The 23,099-nt window shown below is 43.9% G+C and overlaps 1 protein-coding gene across 6 annotated transcripts in view; it reads right to left on the reverse strand.

Annotated features, from left to right (window-relative positions):
• Positions 1-23,099, reverse strand: part of LOC140257152 (protein bicaudal D homolog 1) — a 282,019-nt gene that overhangs the window by 193,085 nt on the left and 65,835 nt on the right. For all 6 annotated transcript variants that reach the window (XM_072346204.1, XM_072346223.1, XM_072346232.1 and 3 more), the window contains exon 2: positions 8,513-8,725. In XM_072346204.1, the coding sequence (XP_072202305.1) occupies positions 8,513-8,725 (213 nt within the window). The remainder of the gene's footprint in view (positions 1-8,512; positions 8,726-23,099) is intronic.

The raw sequence follows: 23,099 nt of genomic DNA on the forward strand, positions 1-23,099 counted from the left end.
AGACAAAAGCTCAAGTTACTCATAACCAGAAAATGAATACTGAAAAGACTGACTCAGCATAAGCAGCTCATACAGGAAACGTCCAGAAACAAAAACAATTCAGCCAAGTAATATATTAAAAGCAAAACAAAACAAGAGGATGCACAAAACTAACACTTTCTTCGTTCAGAGCGTTGCTACTCTGATATCCTGCCTTCAACAGTGGCCAGTCACATGAGCCTAAGACACAAGAAATGGGGACACTACATGATATATTTTCCTGGCATCCCCCCCAGCATCATGGGGTTGAGGAAATTTCCCAGCTGGGCACTAGGCCTGGACCTTCAGGTATAGTAAGCACCAACAATCCCCTTTTCCATAAAGTTTGTCTGACAGCTTTTTAAACACATTTACCTCTGGCCTCTACCTCTGTTTTCTCTGCGTATTCTCACAGAGTACCTTGTCCATGGGGGTACACAAAAGACTTTCAGATGCTACCTCTGCACAAATAAGAGGTCATTATTTCACCAGACCTTATGTAAGAACAGTTCACTGCCGGGTCCTGACTTGATTAATCAGTGCCTAGAGATTATGGAGCACAGCTGAAGGTACACCCTCTTTCATTTTCTATTTGAGGCCTTGTAAAAGACCCTTTCTGAAGGAAACTGGGAATTAGAGTGTTTATAACAAGGCACTCTGTGTTTATGCAACAGTCCCTTGGTAATGCTCTATTATCCCGCCTGGCCTTTTTTTGACCTCTCTACTGTCCATTGTTTGACTCTTTTATTCACAGAAGAGCTAAATGCCCGAACAGTGCCAAAGAAAATAGTGTCATGCATGTGTCAGATCACAAGTTTGCATCCTAAGTCATTGTTCCGGGCTCATTAACAGGAAACACAGCAACTAAATCTGGTTTGAGTAGATTGCAGCTATATCTGGATGTGAAACCAGCAGAACAATGAACTGAGGATCACCCCTAGAAAAGAGCATCACAGCAAAATGTATTTATCCTGCACTGGTAACCTTCCTATTTTATTGTACTTCTTGCTCATGGGGAGTACACGCTTGCAAACATGGCAAATTTGTGAGTAATTACAGGACAATACACCACATTTCAGGAAATATGAAAGCAAATCTTACAAGGCCACCTTGGGTTTCACTTGCTAGAGTGAGTGGTTTGTTGGCATACATGTGAAACAAGAACCACATGGAAGTGTTTAGTGATAACTAGGAAGTACATGAAATAGAATGGTAGATTCATAATTAAACCTTTATCAGTTGATAAGGGTACTCTGGAGCGGTCAACACAAACTAATCAGGCTTGGACAAGTTATGATGCCTATGTTTTGAGCTCTTTTGAGACATAAACTATCAGCTTATTCGGGTATTTCTCTCTCTCTCACAGCACCAGAAGAGGTTTGGTAGGATTACAAATCACAGCTTGATCTATTTTCTGTCTCCAAGCTAAAGAAAGCCATTTTGTGTCTTTTCAGAAAGAAGTTCAGTAAAGTTCTGAGAACAGGGTCAGTAATTGAAAAAGTAATGAGTATCAGTATCCAAGTCTACAAAATAATGCCCTCACAAAACTGCTTCACAAACTAGGTCAGAATTAGCTAAAAAAAAACAAAAAAAAGCTTTGTTAGCAAACACCACCGAAGATGAAATCCACAGCTCTGCCCCATCCAGCCTGCCTCACAAACATACACTGCTGATTTTCTGCAGACTGTATCAGGAGGACAGGAATTCAGAGCAGGGACAGGCTCAGCCTCTACCGCACTCAGCCAAAAGCCCCAGGAGATCCTGCAGCTCTCCTGTCTGGGTAGAGCATGGATTAGCAAGTGCCTTCACAGGAAAAGCATTAACACCTGGATGCTTACAGGGAATGTTAGCATGGTTTTGTTAAGATTCAGATGAGACTACTGTGCACAGTGAAATGTGACTTTTAGCAGGTCAGCAACCAGGAATAAAGCTGCATGTGTTATATTATGCTGTTATTTGTTAATAAGGATTAAGGTCTATAAAACCATAGATTAAGATTGGAAAAGACCTCTAAGATCATCTAGTCCAACCATCTGCCCACCCCCACCATGCCTACTGATGATGTCCCTCAGTGCCACATCCATGTGGTTCTTCCAATGCCTCCAAGGATGGTGACTCCACCAACTCCCTGGGCAGCCTGTGCCAGATCAGCATCACTCTTTCTGAGAAGAAATTGTTCCTAATCACAGAATCACAGAATGACCCAGGTTGGAAGGAACCTCAAGGATCATGAAGCTCCAACCCCCCTGCCCAGCAGGGCCACCAAACTTCCACATTTACTAGATCAGGTTGCCCAGGGCCCCATCCAACCTGGCCTTGAACACCTACAGGGACAGGGCATCCACAACCTCCCTGGGCAGAGGGAGCCTAATATTCCTAATATCCAACCTGAACCTCCCCTGTGCAATGTAAAGTCGTTACCTCTCATCCTATCTGAACAGAACTTCTGAAATCTGAAGGAAACAACACATTTTGTTTTGTTTAGTCTCAAGAAGATGAAAAGTTTGCCAAAACATTAGCACTTCCATCAAAGGAGGGAGAAGAACTTATGAGGGTGGCTAGGCACCAGCAAGCTGGAAAATCTCCCTTCAGCAGACTTTTCCAAAAAGAAGAGAGAGCAAAGCACCCACTAGCTGGCAAATTATACATTTATATTTTAAGCTTAATTTAGAGCCAGTTCAATTGAAGAAAACTTCCTAAACCAAAGGAATGTAAATATAGATAAAGTCTATGCTAATACTATCCTGAATTATGACAAGTGAGCTGTCCTGACAAGATAAACAGTTCTGTTATCTCTCTGTCACTCTGGCTGCTCTAACCTCTATAGCAATCTCCATAGCCTGCTCTTGCATCATATTTCTGCAGCTTCTTTGCAAAAAGCAGTGTTTGCACGGAGATGCATTAAGATGAAGACACCATTAGTGATAGATAGGTGCACTGAATACTTCACGACTATTTCTTTTTTCTTCTCTAGAAATGAAACCATCGCTGCAAATACCTGCATAATGTTAGTAGCTGATAAATACACTGATAATGCCGGCTTTAGTTGATTGGTGAAAGTGCCAAAAGAAACTCCTATCCTTCAGCAGGATGGCTCTGTGGAGGCAGCCATTGGGAAATACTGGATCACACCAGGAGGAAGCCAGGTGAGCTCATGAAGAACACTGCAGTGTCTAATCTCCATACAGCTCATGGCAGTGATTCCCCTCTTGGACTTGCTTACCTTTTCCAGCTTTATTCAACAGAGAGTTGGAGAAAGTGACCTCATTTGCTATCTGCAGCTACCTTCGTCCAACCTCACAAAGGAGAGACTGGGGTTCTGGTCTCTGCTTCAATTAATATTCAAGTATTTCTTATTAAACATTAATTGAAATGGAGACTAGAACTAGTTCCCTATTCCCAGCTGAGTGGGTATAGCCCTTAGGCGACATTCATTCATTACAAGCTTGCTCACTCTGACCCACAAAGTACTATCCCCTCAACAAAATGGAACAGTTTCACCTAAAGGAATCTCACCCCAAAAATAGTCTGTCACTGAATGCTGAAGCGTTTTCTTCAGAGGGAGAAGTGGATTCATTTTCTCTCAGTCAGAGAAGATATCTGAGTCCCAAACCTTGCAGCAATCAAAAAATTATCACTGAGTTGGAAGGGACATTTACAGGCTATCTCATCCAACCCCCCTGCAGTGTACAGGGATGCCCACAGGTAGATCAGGTTGCTCAAAGCCCTGTCCAGCCTGACCCTGAGTGCCTCCAGGGATGGGGCATCCACCACCTCTTTGGGCAACCCGTTCCACCTTATTGTAATCACATTTTGTCTAATAGCCAGTCTATATCTCCCCTTGTCCTATCATGGAACCAAAGTATAGGACATTGCTGCACTCTCTCTCCTCCAGCTAGGTCAGCACTAACAATACCCTGGGATGAGGTCAGACGGGGAAACATCTCCCTGGGAGATCCTACAGCAAGTTTTCAGTATCCAGCAAGAGTAGTAGCAAACTTGAGCTGAAGACAGAGGTGTTCCTGGACTTGACACAAAAAGACCACTAGGTGGGCAGAAAATTCTACAGATGGAAACCAAGGTATCTATTTACAGAAGGAACCTCCGGGAAGAGTCCACTGAGGATCTATTCTGGACCTAACCACATCCTGAATTAAGCAGGAAGCACTACGTACACAACTCCTGTTACAGTCTAAGCCTTCAGCAACAAAAGAACACAAACTTGGTGTGGGTATTTACTAGACATGTGCTGACATAAAATGTTTTTAGGCTCATCTTTGAGTTGTCACAAATGAGAGAAAAACTTAATTTCTTCTGATTCTTCAAACTGAAAAAGCATCATTTTTTAAACAGAAATAGCCAGCTACCAATTTTGCGCAGTTGCATTTAATATAAATGATCATTTTTACTATTTCTCGTGTACTTATTTTTCAGATTGCAGGAGTGGCCACGAGCATTTAGCTGTATTTATGAAATGGTATAAGCTAGCACGCAGATATCTTGCACTAACTCACCCAGAACAAGTGCTGACGCTTCATATCATATACATATTCCCCTCAGAGTCCAAGCCATTGCTCTCATGCTCTCAGTGATTAGTAGGAAGTACAGGATCTTTGTACCACTGAAGTGAAGAAAAGTTTTGCTATTGATTTCAAGGGCAGGGGGGCTACACAACTTAATCTAAGATTATTTTTTTTCACTTGGTTTCAGCACATAATCCCTCATCAATTTGTTTTTTCTCCCTATCTGCTTTCCACTGCTCTTAACCCCCTTTTTGTTTTTGCTGTCCAGAAGCCCAGATGTATATTGTTGCCATGGCTCATTAACAGTGCCATAACAAACCCCCCTGTTCATCTGTTATCTCTTGGACTGCAGGTATCCAAGCGCTGATTTCTTTCTGCAAGCCCAGCAGCTGCTGCAGTGATATTTAGCACCACAGACTATGAGGTTTAACTCTTCACTTCCCCGCATATATAGAATATTTCTTCTCTTTTTCACTAGTCTTGTTTCATGAATGCAAGAGTGCTGGGAAGAGCTGAGCAGCATCTCTTCAAGCCATACTCTTCAAGCACAAAAGCACTAATCTACTCAGATCACACATATCCTAATCCTAGTCTCATAATACCTACAAAACTCACACTGTATAAGCATCTTTTTTTACAGCTTCCCCCTGCTTCCCTCATGCATTTTCCCTTCCAGTTTCCACCAGTTTTGAGGCTGACATGCAGCTCCAAGGCATTCAGCTTCCTTACAGAAGAGGAACATGATTTCATTGCAAGAACCTTCTGCTCTAGACTCTGAACTGCAACATTTCTGCTAGTGTGGCCACCTCTGTTAGTAGGTTCTCAGCAAAGTGATTTCATCCTTGCTATTCACCTACAGAGTCTGCTTACGGTTACCATAAGGAAAGACCTCTCAGTAGCAGAAATGGAAGAAACAGTCCCTCATCTCCTGACTGTAAGTAAACATACTGTTTTTAAATAAATGAAAACAACCACTGGAAAACTGCAAAATGAGAAGAGATCATATTTTGTAAAATATGCTTCTACAAGTTTTTTCCTTTGGCCTTTTGAACAAAGAGAGGAACTGCATATGCAGCTGCAAAAGGTTAAATGGGCAAATAACCCTGCTGATCTCTCCACGCAAAGAGGCCATCCGCCCTAAATTATACAGCACACAAAATACATGAAATCTGGTCTCCGACTGGAATCAGTTTTGAAATCAGGCTATTTTCTGGTTCAGCTTATGACAGTTTTAAGAATCTCCTAATAGCATTCTACTTACCATATCTGACATGTTGGTGGGAGAAAAGAATGGGAAAAAAAATCTGCCTAGTTCCCAAGGCGCATATTTTATTTGCCTAGGAGATAATATTTCTATCCAAAACTCTTGGGAGGGAGTTTCATTACATCATAAATAATACTGCCAGCGTTTTACTCCTCTGATCATTTTAACATGCACCTAAAAAGCCGTCTGGGTACACAGATCCTTCGTTCATCCTCCATCTTCAGTGTGAAACAGATACTTTAGTTTTCCCAAAACATGTCTTCTTCCTAATGATGAGCACTGAAATCAGTTTGTTTGCTTTCTGAGAATGAGATGAAGGATCCCCAGGGACTCGAGCCTATTATAACAAGAGGGATGCAGGTCAAACTGCCCTGCAGACAACAGCTGTGACTACGTAGCACATACTTGCAAACATGCATGAATTTTTAAACTCCAGGGCTATGGAATTCCCAAGATTCCTAAAAGCTATCAGCATTCATGTGAGTGTATTGTAACGGCTCAGAAAATGCTCACAGGCTTTCACATAACTATGAATTTCTGAGCAAATTCAGAAGCCGAACACCTTTAAAAGAGAACTCCCAGGACAGACTAGAGATGGGAGAAGGCCGGGGCCATGGAGAGGAAGACGGAATACAGTCAAATAACTTAAATCCAGAATCCATCTTTCCATCACTCAGTAGGGCTGCTCACATAAAGACCACTTTTCTTTCCTATTTTCCTCTAAATTATCAAATGAACTTGTTAAAGAGACAAATTACTTTCTTATTGTAGCTATCATCCTGTGGCACCTGCTATTGACTGTCTTCACACCAAAATGCACCAGACATTTAAATCAAAGTTTTTGTTTGTTTGTTTGTTTTTGTTTTTTGTTTTTTTCCCATCTTAGTGCTATCTAAACTTGAAGTAAGCTATGCACTGCTTGTCAGCGGTACCCAGAACTAAGCGGACATATTTCAGAAGGGCACCTCCTTCCCGTTGCCACTTGGATGTTACTGACATAGTATTTACCTGATTGGACTGAGCTTGGTACAAGGATCAGACCCCTGAGCACAAGGTGAGATACAAGTGTAATCTAGTGTGACAGGATGCCTAACAGCCCATGGCGGTATCAATCACCTTCTATATACCACCATATTGAAATAATTAATCATCAGCAGTGTCTGGTGTTAGCCCAGTAATGAAGACACTAATCTCACTTCTGTTTGAATACATTGATTGCAGTCTCATGAAATATAAAGTTCTGCACAGTAAAGGACTTTATACTTGTAATCCAATATCATAAATAAATGAATAGTTTATCAGCCTGTTTTAAATCCAAGCAAATTACTGCCCCACACTTTAATTAACTACCAGGGCTTTTTTGTATTTAGCATTAGAACAGGAAACAACTGCAGCTGCTCTCACACTAAGGGTTGCTATTATCTCCAAAGAGATGAGGACAATCAATATTCTAGGAAGGAGAGGTATTGAAACTGCATTCTGAATAAGTTATAGATCAATAATCGTATCAGAAAATGGGAGTTTTGTGTTTGAAGGAACCCAAGGAGACCCCTGTGGAAGGAAACAAGTACAAAGACAAACATATCCTCTGACTTTGTTCTTTGTGAGTGAACCCAGGTTAAAAGGATTCTGCTCTCCTGTGAACTTTACCCAAGCATGGGTAAGCATCTAGCTAGCAACACATACAGATCTTTTAGGATATGATTTTAGGATGAGTACAAACTTGATTTTCCTTCTTATGTCTTGCTAACCACTGAGACAGCAACTATAATCATGTTTCACTTGAATATTGGAAATAAATAGCATGCATTTATTTCTTAATGAAATCCAACTTGTACTATGTGCAAGTTCAGTGCAACAATTAAATAAGAATGCTTCACCCTTTTGTGTGCAATAATCTTTAAACCTAGAGTAAGGGATCCTGTCCAAGGGGTTACTGTAAGTAAAAAGAATGACATTCCACTCAACTATGGAAAACATGTGATCTTCCTTAAGTCCACATATAGGAAGAGTCCTTCAAAATCACACAAGAAAGGTCTTTTCTTGCAGCTGGAAAGCAGGGAGCCCCCATATCCAAGTATTCATGAGGGAAGCAGGGAAGATATGAGGCTACTACCAAGTGCTGACTTCCCCCAAGCACTTTGCTGCTTTGCATAGAGAACTGAAACTGTAGAGGTATGCATAGAACAATCAAGATTTAAATGAGTGGATGTATGCATACAAAAGCAGATAAATAAAAGTGTGCAGCATTGCCAGTTTTCTGAACGTGAGCATGTATGCATTCTGATTTTTAAGAAGATTGCTGAAAGCTTCATCTAATGCAAGCAATTCAAAAAATACCTGAGTAACAGTAGAGGTGGTGAGAAAAAAAAAGCAATTGTATGAATGTCAGAAGGGTTTTTTTAGGAAAAAGTTACATAAATTGCACTTTCATGTAGGTATTGTAAAATACAAAGCAAAATGCTAAGAGTACTTAGAAAATTACAGCTGCCTGAATGGAGTATTGTTCTTTAAAAATCATAATGAGAGTTCTGTTTTTTCCTTTTCTAAGCCACAGCTCTCTCAAGCTGGCAGGCCTGCAGGAGGCTCACAGACTGGCAGGAAGGTGAATATTTTCACATCCTGTAGCATTTTCATGATTCAGTAACAATCAGTGCAAGAAACTCCAAGATAATCACTCCCTTGCTCCTTGCGCACACCCATTTACCTCTTTCAAGTCTTGGACGATAGCAGTGAGTCTCTCATTCTCTGCCTGAACGTTGGTAACCACAGCCTTGCTCTGCTTCAGCTCATTCTGCATCTCCAAAATCTTCCCCAGGTAATAAGCTTCTTTTGATGCAGATTCCTGGAGGAGCGTCTCTTCTCGTGTTTCCCCATCTTCAGCCACTTTACGATGAATCGAGAAAGACTGTCCAAATGCCTACCAGAGGAAAACAGAGCACACTATTAAACTACTGAAGCTCTAAAAAAGTTGTCAACAATAATGAGCACCTGCATAGCCAGAGGGAATGAAATAGATTGGTGAGTACCAATCTCTGACCTAATAAATAACCGCCTTCGCAGCTTCCTAGCAGCTGAGTGCTACCATCTCATTTAGCTAAATGAAGCATCTTGAAGCAGCTCTCATTTGCAGTATGGATTTATGGCCCCTATCCAGGCAGCCTCCACTGAGATCAAGATGGTGTACAGCTAACTAGCTGTTAATTACTGCCTATTTTAACTCTTCTAAATGAGGCCAATCGGTATTCGTCAATTCCTTTCTTCTCTCACTCTGCAAAATAAATCATGGGATGTGTTTAAAAACCATTTGGATGTGGTGCTCATGGACATGACTTAGTGGAGGACTGTTAGAGATAGGCTACTATGGTTAGGTTGTGGTTGGACTCGATGATCTTTAAGGACTTTTCCAACCTGAGCAATTCAATGATTCTATGTTTTGTTTTAAAGCATCCAAACAACTCCAAATCTTTCCAAGTTTCTAAATCATTTTCCATCTTCTGTGTTCTTTTCTAAGAGCAGATGACCTCATAATATGAATAAAAGGCTTCCTATAACTTCAAACCATATTATTCAAAAAATAAAACAAGGCACATTATATCCTGGACTTAGCACAACACAGGAAAAGGTCTCTCATCTATCTTAACTCAAAGAAAGTGTATTTGCACTGAAAAGTATTATTTTTTTCTAATGCAGGAGGTATTATGCCTCGTAAGTTACTCTAATATCTCTTCATTCAGAGGAAAATTCTTCCTGAACGCCAAACTTCTGCCCAGATCCATTAAACCATAATGTTTAGTACACATTTGTACCTGCTGCACTCAGTGGCCCCCTTTGCCTTCCCATCATTAGGATCTACTTGCCAGTGGAAATCATTGTTTTATTGTTATTTATAGCCTTCAGAACTAAGTTTTACTGGCACTGCAGCAGCCCCTTAGAAACTTCAAAGCAAAACTGTTCAAAAAAACTTTGCTGCTTTTAAGCCTACTTGGAGATTCCTGTGAACTCAGCATTAAAGGATTCTAAAAATATTCAATAATGTATTAACCCAGCTGTCTTCTCCAAAGACTGCAAGTGACTGAAATAGCAAGCATCAGCAATTTGCTGAATAGGATTTTCCCAATAACAAGAAACTGAATTTAATGAAACTGTTCAACACTGATTCAGTCACCCTGTCTGTAAATATAGGAAGGCTTTCGGGAACACCGCTAATAAATTTTATCTTACAAAATACGACTATATACAGTGGCTCACTGTTCCTAATTTGAGACCTAAGCAAAAAGTTCCAGTATAATAGATACTCTACAGGACAAATGCAAAGGACATGTATCCAAGGGAAAAACCAATGCACAGAACAGCACATAAGAAAGCCAGGGCTGGAGAAGCTCATGAAGAAATGGGAGCTGGAGCTCTTTCTACCAGTGGGCTACAGTTAAAAAAATATATATGGATAAAAACCACATCAATTATGGCCTTTCATAAACATACTATGTTTTCCTCCAATTTAGAGTGAGGGTGAACATTAGTACCTGTAATGTCTAAGAATGGTAAAGAATACAGATATTGGGGAAGGTGGCTGGATATGTAGCTCTCAGAAATTCTACTTGGCTTTATTTTGGGCCATGTTCCATTTTGATTTGAGAAAATAAAGTAAATAAAATCTTCTGCTCCATTTACTAAACTGCTCAGGGCACCAACAGAACTTAGTACAGCAAAAGATTTATCTAGACTACTATTTAACCATATTCTATACATGAAAATCAAAACATTTCTTTGGCATATGTCTGTAGTAGTACAGCGGACGCTTTCCTATTAGCATATAGAGCCTCAGAGAAATGGAAAGACCAGCAATTAACCAGGTATTGTCCTCCAATTCTTTTTTTCCTGTAATCTCATGGAGTAAGATGGAATAAACCTTTATTCCTAAAAGAGGGATAGCACAAATGACTGCCAAAACCACATGAGCTTCCCAGCAGATTAGCAAATTCACAGTATTCCATTTGCACAGTATCAGAACTTTCCAGTTGTTCTTTTACTTATAAATCATTTGATTACATCAAATTTTTCCTATGAAACCATATGGAACATTACTGTATATTATATCATCCCGTTTATTTATAAAATTGCTGTCAATACGTTAAAAGTTTGAGGATGAAAAGGAAGAAAGCACAGTTCTCTTTACACATCAATGGAAATTATGCAAATCCATGCAGCATGGAGAATAATGCAAGATGTCTTTTAATTCCTGTCCTGCTTCTGTTCTTCATGGTCTATATGCAATGACAAAAAGTTTCAGTTTTCCCAGCATACCCATTTGTATACATCCACAAGATTCCTTCCTTTTAAGTCAAGCCATACAGCACTAGTTTTTTTGCACAGTTGCATATTTTTTTGCATTTTTCAGCTAGTAGACATACATTTGTTCTACTTTGATTTTTATATTTAAGGAATATGTTTAATATGCTTACTGATTTATACAACCTTATGGCCTTATTATGATACAGATATGATAGATATATATCATATATATTTCTATTAACTGTGCATACTTACTTCACTAAAACCATCACTGAATATCCCAAGTTGGAAGGAATCCATATGGATCATCAAGTCCAACTCTTCATCTGGTGGAATCCCTGCATCTTTACAGCTCAAAAAGATAGCCACCTTAAAAACTTTCCCAGTCAATGGCTTTCTAACAGGAACAACTGCCTTCCAAAGAGGAGCAGTTTCCAGGCATGGATGTAACAGCAGACATAACACATGAGCAGCCATCAGCATGAGCAGGCTGCAGCAGGGAGAGCCAGCACAGCCATGGCAGTGTCCCACCACTACCATCAATACCTGGGCAGGTGTGGTGCCCAGCTAATTCATTCATGTTGGTTTTGTTTGGTTTTGGATTGATGCTGTACTACATCTCACAGATAGATTAATTACTAGTTACTGTTAGCACACTGCTGCCTTGCTTGGTATGACTCCTCATGAAAGCCACTTAGAAGCTACCACTAGTCCCTCGCTGGCTCTTCGTTTCATCAGTCACAAGGCACATTTTTTGAGAAAGCACATCATCTCCCAAATTCAAATTGTGACTTGGTCAAGGCTGTATAAATGTACACATAAATTCCCTGGAGAAGCTCTTCCCAGCACAGGCACAACAGCTGAAGTCAGCTACAAAGACTGAGGCACACTTATTCTGACAAAGACTACCCTTACAGTCTGAATTTCATATCACACCGCTCCCATTACAATTCTCAAGACCTTGCTTGAAAGGATGCCACTGACTAAGTTAGGAGATTCACTTATTTCAAGATCATCATAAAACCTGAGTTACAAGATGCCATTAAACACTCCATTTATATTCTTAGACCTGCAAATTGTATTATGTAATTGTACTATGTATATATGGAGAATTGAGACTTCCTAAAATTTAAGCTCTGACAACTATGAAGCAATGAGATTTAAGCAACGTTCAACATTTGAGTGCATTATAAAGGATAGGGGCAGTGGATATACACAGGAAAGAGGTCAGTCTAATCACAGAGAAAGGCCTGAGGAAAAAGTCATCTGTGACTGAACTCAGGACAATTCTAGATGGAAATGCCACTGACAGAAGCAAACTGGCACGAAATAAATAAAATGGGCAAAGATTTATACAAGAGCAATAGAAAAATCCAACTGATCAAAACACCATAGAGAGGTGCATCAAAAAATGACTGCTACCAGGATGAGCAGGCAGCCTACCTGTATGACTCTGACACTTAATGTAGTTTCTCTGATACATAATGCAGCAGCACTGAACTTGTTCAGATGATTACCTGTTTCAGCTGCTAACTTGCTGCAAAGTGGAATGCATTATGTATCAGTTATTTCCGCATCCCTAACACAAAAGCAAGGGGAAAGAAGGCTGGGATTATCCAAGAGGACAGCATATTTTGAAGGCAAACTTCAGTATGATAACACAGATGGAAATCTTTGCTAGAGAAGCCTTCCTGGGGTTACTGTTGGGGATAGCTCTCATTTTGTGGCACCACTCGAAAACCTACTTACTGCTTAATAGCTCCTTAATCAATCGCAGTTCTGCATCAGTCTTGCAAAAAATAAATAAATCTTTTGAGCTTACTATATATTTTAGACCTTTCTTCACCATTCATTAACCAAAGCTCAAGATTCTATAACATTTTTTTTGCTGAGGAGCCAGCAGTTGCAGAGAGAGGCCTATAGTGAAATTCTCTCTATGCCAAACTTAGCAGGGCATAGAGATGGAGCAGCTAAGAAGGCTCTTCAAAATCAGCTGGTATGCAACTGTGCCCTCTATAAGATGCAGTGTGGTGGCAGATGCGCTGATGTTCCATTTAGATGAATTCTCTTTAAAAATTACCTCCAGTATTTCACAGCCTGCTCATCTTGTCAGACTGCTCTCAGGGGGACTGATCATAGAATCGAGTTGGAAAGAATCCCTTAAAGGCCAGCTAGTCCAACTCCCTGCAATGAACAGGGACACCCACAGGTAGATCAAGTTGCCCAGAGCCCCCTTCAGCCTGACCTTGAGTATCTCCAGGGACAGGGCATCCACCACCTCTCTGGGCAACCTGTTTCAGTGATGACCTCCAGAGGTCCTGTCCAGACTCAGTCATTCTGTGATCTGAATGCTGGAAGCAGTCATCCCAGAAGAAGCAGTTTCTTAGTTACTAAAGCCAAACCAGCATCCAGCCTTACTGGGAACATTTCCTTCCACAGGCTTTCCCACAGCCACATGCTCAATGCTTGGTTCTGATCACTTGCCTATTTGTTACTCTGTGCTCCTCACTCTTTGTATATGTGGATCGTCCAGCAACTGAGACAAGGATCATGATTTATCCTTGAAGAATACGGCAGGAAATTCAGAACCTAAACCTGACGTGTGTGTTGGCAGCTTTGCAATGTAAAGAACAAACAATGATGTTCAGGAAAGCAGGATGCTGAATGCTCCTACAGTCAGGCACAAGACAGAAAGATGCTGAATGCCATCACTAATCTCTCTTTTAACTATAAACAAAGAATACGAAAGAAATGATTAGAATTCAATCACAGCCAAGCAACCAACCAGGCACGGGTCATTTCTTAATTTCAGTTCTTAAGAAGATGATCGATTTTACCCTCTATGTCACACAATATTAATTGTCTTTTTATTCTTATTTTATAAGTAAATTAATAACATGAAAAAAAAAATAAAATTAACAACACACCTCCTATTCCATATGCTCATTTTGAAGAAAAAGTGCTAAATGTTTTATATACATTTCTAAGTAACTGATTGAGGTTTCCTTACTTGTCCTCACAAGATTGGATACCCTTATAAAAAGGGTGAAAAGCAAACTTTATAGGACAGTTTATACGTTTCTTAAAAGACACAATGCATCCTTAAGGAAACTGTTCAGCTTCCCATTTGAAAATGCAGATGAAAGCACAGCCATACAGTGAATAGGATGGTTATCCAGAACCACCTCATGACTTGAGACAGTCGCATATGTAACTATATAGCAGTATGTTATAGTTACGAGCACAGCAGAGGTAATGACAATAAATCCACAAATGCTACCTTAGAAAGCTATTTTCTTATTTCATAAAGGCAAAAAGCATTTAATTTTATTCCCAAATACCAGTGTATCGGTACTACCTAATTCAATGAAAGTAATGCAAGTTTTGGTGCGATGGTTAAGTTACATAAATTAATATCTGTATGAAATATTTACCATGCAAAAAAGATTTGTGTACCAATGTGCTACTTTTACCTATGTCAGAAGCACTGAGGAGATCAGACACCTGGAAAACATAAGTAATACTGGCTGCTACAGATGCAGGACTGTAGCACAAAGGCAAACAATTCACAGCCTTTTCCCCAGGGAAGCTTCAGGTAAAAACACGCACACCATAGATGTCTACAGGCCAGCTGAAATTCATATGCTGGTTACCAATCAGCAAAGCCTGCTGAAAGTCCTGGCCAAAACGGCATTTACATTCAACTCAGCTACAGGCACAGCCATTCTTCCGCAGTGCCGGTACACACTGTGCTGATTTCAATCAATATGCCACAGTCTGAGGCTGCAGGCAGCCATACTATTCCATTCTTATTTTATTTTTTTAATAAGGAATGAAATTATTCCTAGATATATCAGGAAACATTTACAGACAACAAGAAGAAAGCACTATCATGAAAATGAAGCTCAATACTGTCCTCCATTGTTCATCAGCAAATCCAGTAAAAGCAGGGTGAACAAGAATTTCCATTTAATTGCCATCAACAGCACTCGAGATGAGGATTTAAATTCCCTTCCTAAGAATTCCCTCCAGGCACAGAAAATACAAGAAAAGGGAAGCTTGCAACAAAGAGCATCACTTATCTACAACGCAACTAATTAGTTTTACACCAGTAATTTAAAAGCAGCTCCATTTAAAATGACTCAGGCCAACAATAAAATTATTTCTATTAACAAGGTGATTATTAATGAACCATAAGAAGTAAAAATTTACACCAGTGTCTATACAGGCACCTTAAAGAGTTCACAATACCACCAGATCAAACTCCAACTATTACAAATTTCCAGGTAAGACCAATAGAAATACCATCAAAAGAAACACAGATTAGTGACAGAGACAGTGTTTTTTTTTTCCTTCCTTCCCAGTGTTGTAGATGGCTGGTTGGTTTGGGGTTGTTTTAAAGAAATAAAACTGCCAAGACTCTAAGGCCGAACGTGCTTTCCATATAAGCTTCACTGCCTGGAATGTGGCAAAGGAAGTTGGATGCAGAAAGGAAAGGGAGATCTGTGTCCTAGAAGAGAATACTCCATGCATGTGAATAAAATAAACAATGGAGAATCCCTCTATCAGTGTCTGATGCAGATGTAAGGACTACACATTAAATAAAAAAAAGGGGGGTGGAAAAAAAAATATTATTCTCAAACTATAGTCAGTATTTTTATCTAATATTTATGAGGAACAAAACAAAATGGTGAGGTAAGCTATCAAACCTGCCCTTCACTATTAACACATACAAAAGCCAGTTTGCCAATCCCAGTTAACAAGAACTCAAGATACATGACAAGAACTCAGTAATGGTGTCCCCAGTCCCACGTCACACTCCCTTCACCAATTGCACACACATACGTGTCTGGTCCTTGCAAGTGAATGATTATGAAAGTGGGTGAAGGAAATTTATGACAGAATGAGTGTAAGCCAGCAGAAATCAGACAACTGAGAGAATGCAGTAAAACAAGGGACACTTTACCCTTTCATAACGCCTCCAGAAGCACAAGCAGCTTGCCCAGCTCTACAGATAACTTTCAGAAGGAAAATTTAAACAATTATACCTCAGGACACACATAAAATAAATAATACACTTACACAAGTAACGTACATAGGAAACAAACCTTATGTTTTATTAAAAAATGAGTTCCCCTCATGAAAACATCACTAAAAATCACACAATTATGTTAAAAGTTAGAAGTCAAGTGTTGTCATACCACAAACTGTCCAGGCCACAGGTTGGACATGTCTGCGTTAGTGGCAGACCTGGCAGAGCTGGGTTATCGGTTGGACTTGATGACGTCAGAGGCCTTTTCCAGCCCCAGTGATGTCACCAAGCACACAGGCTAGGATATCACAGGGCAACAGATTGTGACTCCATGAAGTCACTGGTTCTATAGGTGCGCCAGCAGGGCCTGCCTCAGTCTGGCTCGTTCCTGGCTTCCTACTGAGCGGTTCTGCGAGGTTTGGAAGGCGAGCAAGGATTTGGCTGTGCTGGGCCGTGCCTGTGGCTGCTTCTAGCAGTTCCCAGTGCCTGTCCTCACAGCATCATTTGCGTTTCCCTGGCCCTGCCCAGTGCAGGCAGCCAGGGCCCCACTGGACGTGCCCACAGGAGCAGAGGTGAGCGGTGCAGTGGGGAAAAAATCCCCTGGGGTCACTGGCCCAGTACTGTACAAAGACAGTCTAGGAGGGCTTACTGCTGAGGAATCAGGGCCATTCCTCAGCAAACCCTGGCACTGTGAGTGACTGTGACCTCTCTTCCTCTTGCAGTGCGTGACACCAGCACTACAGCACCCGTGGAGGAGGGCAGTTTGCCCCTGAACAGCCCACAGCAAAAGAGGTGAGCGGTGCAGCAGGGACAAATCCCCTAAGGTGCCTGGCCCTGTACTCAACAGTCCATCCATGAGGCCTGGAGGGCATACTGCTGAGAAATCGGGGCCTTTCCTCAGCAAACCCTGGCACTGTGAGTGACTGTGACCTCTCTTCCTCTTGCAGTGTGTGACACCAGCACTACAGCACCCGTGGAGGAGGGCAGTTTGCCCCTGAACAGCCCACAGGAAAAGAGGTGAGCGGCGAGGCAGGGATAAATCCCCTAGGGTGCCTGGGCCCATACTCACAGTCCATCCATGAGGCCAGGAGGGATTCCTGCTGAGGAATCGGGGCCTTTCCTCTGCAAACCCTGGCACTGTGAGTGACTGTGACCTCTCTTCCTCTTGCAGTGTGTGACACCAGCACTACAGCACCCGTGGAGGAGGGCAGTTTGCCACTCAGCGCTCTCCTCACGTGCAGCAGTGCAAAAGCCATGGCCGCAGAGGAGGTATGGACGTGTCCCATCTGTCGTGAGGCACGATGGGACATTGCATATGCAACACCATGCAACCATCAGTTCTGCCTGGGCTGCATCCAGCGGTGGGCCGTGCTGAAAGCCAGCTGCCCGCTCTGCAGGACGGCCATGAGGACCATCAAGGTCTGCCTGTGGGGAGATGATGAAGACTACATGGAGTGTGTCGTCTCCCCACCCAGAGTGCCCGTCCCTGCCCGCTTCCACCACAGCAGCACCACCCGCCCCAACAGCACTGCGGCACACGCTCCATCCTCTGCGCCGCTGCCACCGCAGCAGGGGGCTGCAGGGCCAGAGATGGGGGCGAGAGTGGGCGGCCTCCAGCCGCAGCAGTGGGCGGCAGTGTTCAGGGAGCGACGCCACATCCTCGACCCTGTGCTGCCCGGCCTGCACCAGAAGCTCTCCGCCATCCCTGGCATCCAGTGGTGGCAGCTCAGGTCTACCGAGAGCCTGTTCCTATGCTGCCTCTGTCAGCTGGGGCTGGACAGGGATGCAATGGTGCGCTGCATAGAGCCCAGCGTGGGACCCGTGGCCGTGCCGATCATCCACTGGCTCATAGAAAGCATCGTCAGCTGCTGCGGCCAGGAGGCTCGGAGGATGCCGGGTCTCGACCACGAGAGCACTGCCCGGGGGCAGGAGCACAGCCCCGCGCCTTCCTCCCCACGCACAACCCTCAGCCCCGCACCCTCCAGCAGTTCTGAGCGTCCCAACGCCGAGGAGCTCCCCGGCACATCCAGCGGAGCCCTTCGCACGGCTGCTGCTCAGCTCCCTGCCGCACCCAGCCCCGGGGAGCAGCAGCAGCAGCCCCGCCAGGAGCCGGGACAGGAGGCAGCAGGCCCCAGCGCCCAGCACTGCAACTGTAACCGCTCCGCTCCAGGCCGCAGCACCGAGCGCTCTGCTGGGGGACAACGGCGCTCCAAGAAGAGGAGGGCAGGCAGCACACAGCGGGATCCACAGCCCTGCAAGAGGACACCCCCACGGCGCCTCTAGCGGGGCTTACACTCCATTTTAAATCACTAAATATAATTGTTTTAAAAAAACAATATTCTACTGAGAGTCTTCTTCTTATCCAAAACACAGCTGCTACTGCCATGGATGAAATAGGATGAATATAGGAGGAAATAATCTTAGTACCTTTTCCAACTTTTATAATTCTATGGTTATTGTTCTTATTATAATTATTATTTTAGATATTCAAAACTTGTCTTGGACAAGATCCTGAGCAACACCTAATTTTGAGCTTCAGGTAGGAAATGAACAAGGTCGCTCACATGATGGTCATTCCAGATGCTTGATGGAGGAATATGGAATAGAGCTCCTATGGGCCTGCAGTAGAAAGAGCTATGACTGAGACCGGGCATTTTGATAAGTATTTGCAAGACCATCCTCAAATAATGAAAATGGTCAAAATTAGACCATTGCGCTTTAACTGCAGCAATTCTCATTATTTAAACATGGAGGAGCATATAAAAACTGGAAGAGTCAACACTAAGAAAACTGATTTCAAGCACAAGCAGACCTTCATTTTGAGTTATCTGCAACACCAGCACACTCTGACTGTTCTACTGCAGCAGTCTCAAAAATTCCTGAGATAGGAGCTACCTCTAAGCCATTGCCATGGTAAACAGATCAGTCTTAACTCAGATTCAAAACACCCGAGGCAGCAAATGAAGACCTTCCTAACTGCTAGGAACTGACAACAAATACACTTTTTGTACTCTAATACATTTAATTATCACGAGCACTTTAAATTCTAATTTGTTTCTTATAACATATATTTCAATTGCTTCCAGTTCCTTCCATCAACCATCAGCACATCAGTGCTGACTACATCACAGGTCATTAATGAGAATCCCTCCTTGTGATTACACAACATACTTAATGTCATGACGCATGAGGCAACCAACAGTTGGACTTTAAACAACAGGATTAGAGAACTGAGTGCAAGGGAAGAGATGTGAGTTCCAGCTCCTGGAACTAAAGTACATAAGCTGCGTGGGACCTCGTTAGCTTTGAGAACAATTATTTCTAAACTCAGAGTTTAAGGAGAATGAAAGAATATTCAGACATTTCTGCTTCTACAGGCATTTACATGAGCAACCACATACATAAGCCAGTGAGAGCTCTAAACAAAGGTACGTCCTTGGGAACAAGAAACGTGACTAAAAAACACTCCTTTCTTTTCAAAGATAGGCTTCACTGAAGTTCTGCCAGGTCATACGGTGGACTCATCGAACATACAAGGTTGTGTAAGATGGCGGACTGCCATTCTGATGAGTAGCACTGCAGTCACACCACAGGTGTCTAAAGCAACCTGTTTTAAACAGAAGAAGACAGACCATGCCCCATTGTCTCTGTTAAGTATGCCCAGTTCTTAAAGAGAGCTTATAAAAATGATGGACAACGACATTTTACATGATCTGATGGCAACAGGACCAAGGTTAATGGTTATAAACTAAGAGGGAAGATTTAGATTAGATGTCGTGAGGAAATTCTTTACCAAGAGGGCAGTGACTCAGCGACACAGCTGCCCAGAGAAGCTGTGGGTGCCCCATCCCTGCAGGTGCCCAGGGCCAGGTTGGATGTGGCCCAGGGCAGCCTGAACTTCCAGGTGGCAGCAATGCCGATGGCAGGGGGTCAGAACTGGGTGAGCTTTGAGATCCCTTCCAACCCAAACCATTCTATGATATGACCACATTTCTACGATACCGACTTCTGTCAGTGCAGCAGAACAGACTACCATGTTCAAACCCTATTTAAGGAAGTGACAATAGTCCAGATCCACCATTAATTTTCACTACAGCAGTTTATGGGGCATGGAAAGGCAGCCTTCCTCCAGCGACAGCCACGCTCTTGCAGAGCAGGGGAGCAGCAGCACCAACAGGAGAAGGCTCTGGTCAGCAGTCACTAAGGGAGTGCTGAGCTTGTAAGCTAAATCTGTTAACAGCATCGGATGCCACAGCTTTCCTTCCTGAAAGGAATCCTCCATGTGCCCCTGAACGTCATACTAACAAAGAAACAGAGCTCAGTGGAAGCTGGAAGGCCATCAGCAAGGTTGGGGCACCAGAAACCAAATACTGATACCTTCCACAAGAGTTTAATGATTTTGAATGATTTTTAAGACAGTCATAAGAGTTTGAGTAGATTGTACAAATAAAGAACAAAGCACAAGATAATGGATAAGAAGCAGCAGAAGAGGAGCACTAAAGAAACTCAGTGGTGTTTTTCTGAAGAGCACAACATGGGCACTTTCAGGCAAATGGAACGAACAAACTTGAGCTAAAGAAAAGGCGTCATGGCAATGAAAAACAAGGCTGGAGTCATAAAATAGCCAGGGAAGGAAAACATAAAAGCTAGGAAATTCAGGATTTTATCTAACGTTTATGAGGAACAAAACAAAATGATGAGATACACTATCAAACCCGCCCCTCACTCCTAACACATACAAAAGCCAGTTTGCCAATCCCAGTTAATAAGAACTCAAGATACCAGACAAGAACTCACTACCAGAGTCCCCAGTCCCACGTGATGCTCACTTCTCCAATTGGACACACATACGTGTCTGGTCCTTGCAAGTGAGTGATTATGAAAGTGGGTGAAGGAAATCTATGACAGAATGAGTGTAAGTCAGCAGATATCAGACAACAGAGAGAATGCAGTAAAACAAGGGAAACTTTACCCTTTCAGAACACCTCAGGAAGCACGAGCAGCTTGCCCAACTCTACAGATAACTTTCAGAAGGAAATTTTAAACAATTATACCTCAGGAAACACATAAAATAAATAATACACTTACACAAGTAACGTACATAGGAAACAAACCTTATGTTTTATTAAAAAATGTGTTTCCCTCATGAAAACATCGCTAAGAATCATAGAATGACGTTAAAAGTTAGCAGTCAAGTGGGGTCACCCTAAACACTGTCCAGGCCACAGGTTGGACATGTCTGCGTTAGTGGCAGACCTGGCAGAGTTGGGTTAATGGTTGGACTTGACGACCTCAGAAGCCTTTTCCAGCCCCAGTAATGTCACCAAGCACACAGGCTAGGATATCACAGGGCAACAGATTGTGACTCCATGGAAGTCACTGGTTCTATAGGTGCGCCAGCAGGGCCTGCCTCAGTCTGGCTCGTTCCTGGCTTCCTACTGAGCGGTTCTGCGAGGTTTGGAAGGCGAGCAAGGATTTGGCTGTGCTGGGCCGTGCCTGTGGCTGCTTCTAGCAGTTCCCAGTGCCTGTCCTCACAGCATCGTTTGCATTTCCCTGGCCCTGCCCAGTGCAGGCAGCCAGGGCCCCACTGGACGTGCCCACAGGAGCAGAGGTGAGCGGTGCAGCGGGGAAAAAATGCCCTGGGGTCTCTGGCCCAGTACTGGTGGTGGGGCAAAGACAGCCAATCAACGAGTCTGGGATGGCTTACTGCTGAGGAAACGGGGCCTGTCCTCAGCAAACCCTGGGACCGTGAGTGACTGTGACATCTCTTCCTCATGCAGTGCGTGACACCAGCAAAACAGCACCTGTGGAGGAGGGCAGTTTGCCCCTGAACAGCCCACAGCAAAAGAGGTGAGCGGTGCGGCAGGGACAAATCCCCTAAGGTGCCTGGCCCAGTACTCAACAGTCCATCCATGAGGCCAGGAGGGATTCCTGCTGAGGAAACGGGGCCTTTCCACAGCAAACCCTGGCACTGTGAGTGACTGTGACCTCTCTTCCTCTTGCAGTGCGTGACAACAGCACTACAGCACCCGTGGAGGAGTGCAGTTTGCCACTCAGCGCTCTCCTCACGTGCAGCAGTGCAAAAACCATGGCCGCCGAGGAGGCATGGACGTGTCCCATCTGTCGTGAGGCACGACGGGACATTGCATATGCAACACCATGCAACCATCAGTTCTGCCTGGGCTGCATCCAGCGGTGGGCCGTGCTGAAAGCCAGCTGCCCGCTCTGCAGGACGGCCATGAGGACCATCAAGGTCTGCCTGTGGGGAGATGATGAAGACTACATGGAGTGTGTCGTCTCCCCACCCAGAGTGCCCGTCCCTGCCCGCTTCCACCACAGCAGCACCACCCGCCCCAACGGCACTGCGGCACACGCTCCATCCTCTGCGCCGCTGCCACCGCAGCAGGGGGCTGCAGGGCCAGAGATGGGGGCGAGAGCGGGCGGCCTCCAGCCGCAGCAGTGGGCAGCAGTGTTCAGGGAGCGACGCCACATCCTCGACCCTGTGCTGCCCGGCCTGCACCAGAAGCTCTCCGCCATCCCTGGCATCCAGTGGTGGCAGCTCAGGTCTACCGAGAGCCTGTTCCTATGCTGCCTGTGTCAGCTGGGGCTGGACAGGGATGCCATGGTGCGCTGCATAGAGCCCAGCGTGGGACCTGTGGCCGTGCCGATCATCCACTGGTTCATAGAAAGCATCGTCAGCTGCTGCGGCCAGGAGGCTCGGAGGATGCGGGGCCTCGACCACGAGAGCACTGCCCGGGGGCAGGAGCACAGCCCCGCGCCTTCCTCCCCACACACAACCCTCAGCCCCGCACCCTCCAGCAGTTCTGAGGGTCCCAACGCCGAGGAGCTCCCCGGCACATCCAGCGGAGCCCTTCGCACGGCTGCTGCTCAGCTCCCTGCCGCACCCAGCCCCTGGGAGCAGCAGCAGCAGCCCCGCCAGGAGCCGGGACAGGAGGCAGCAGGCCCC

The sequence above is a fragment of the Excalfactoria chinensis genome, chromosome 1 (genome assembly GCF_039878825.1).
Source record: "Excalfactoria chinensis isolate bCotChi1 chromosome 1, bCotChi1.hap2, whole genome shotgun sequence".
NCBI lineage: Eukaryota > Metazoa > Chordata > Aves > Galliformes > Phasianidae > Excalfactoria > Excalfactoria chinensis.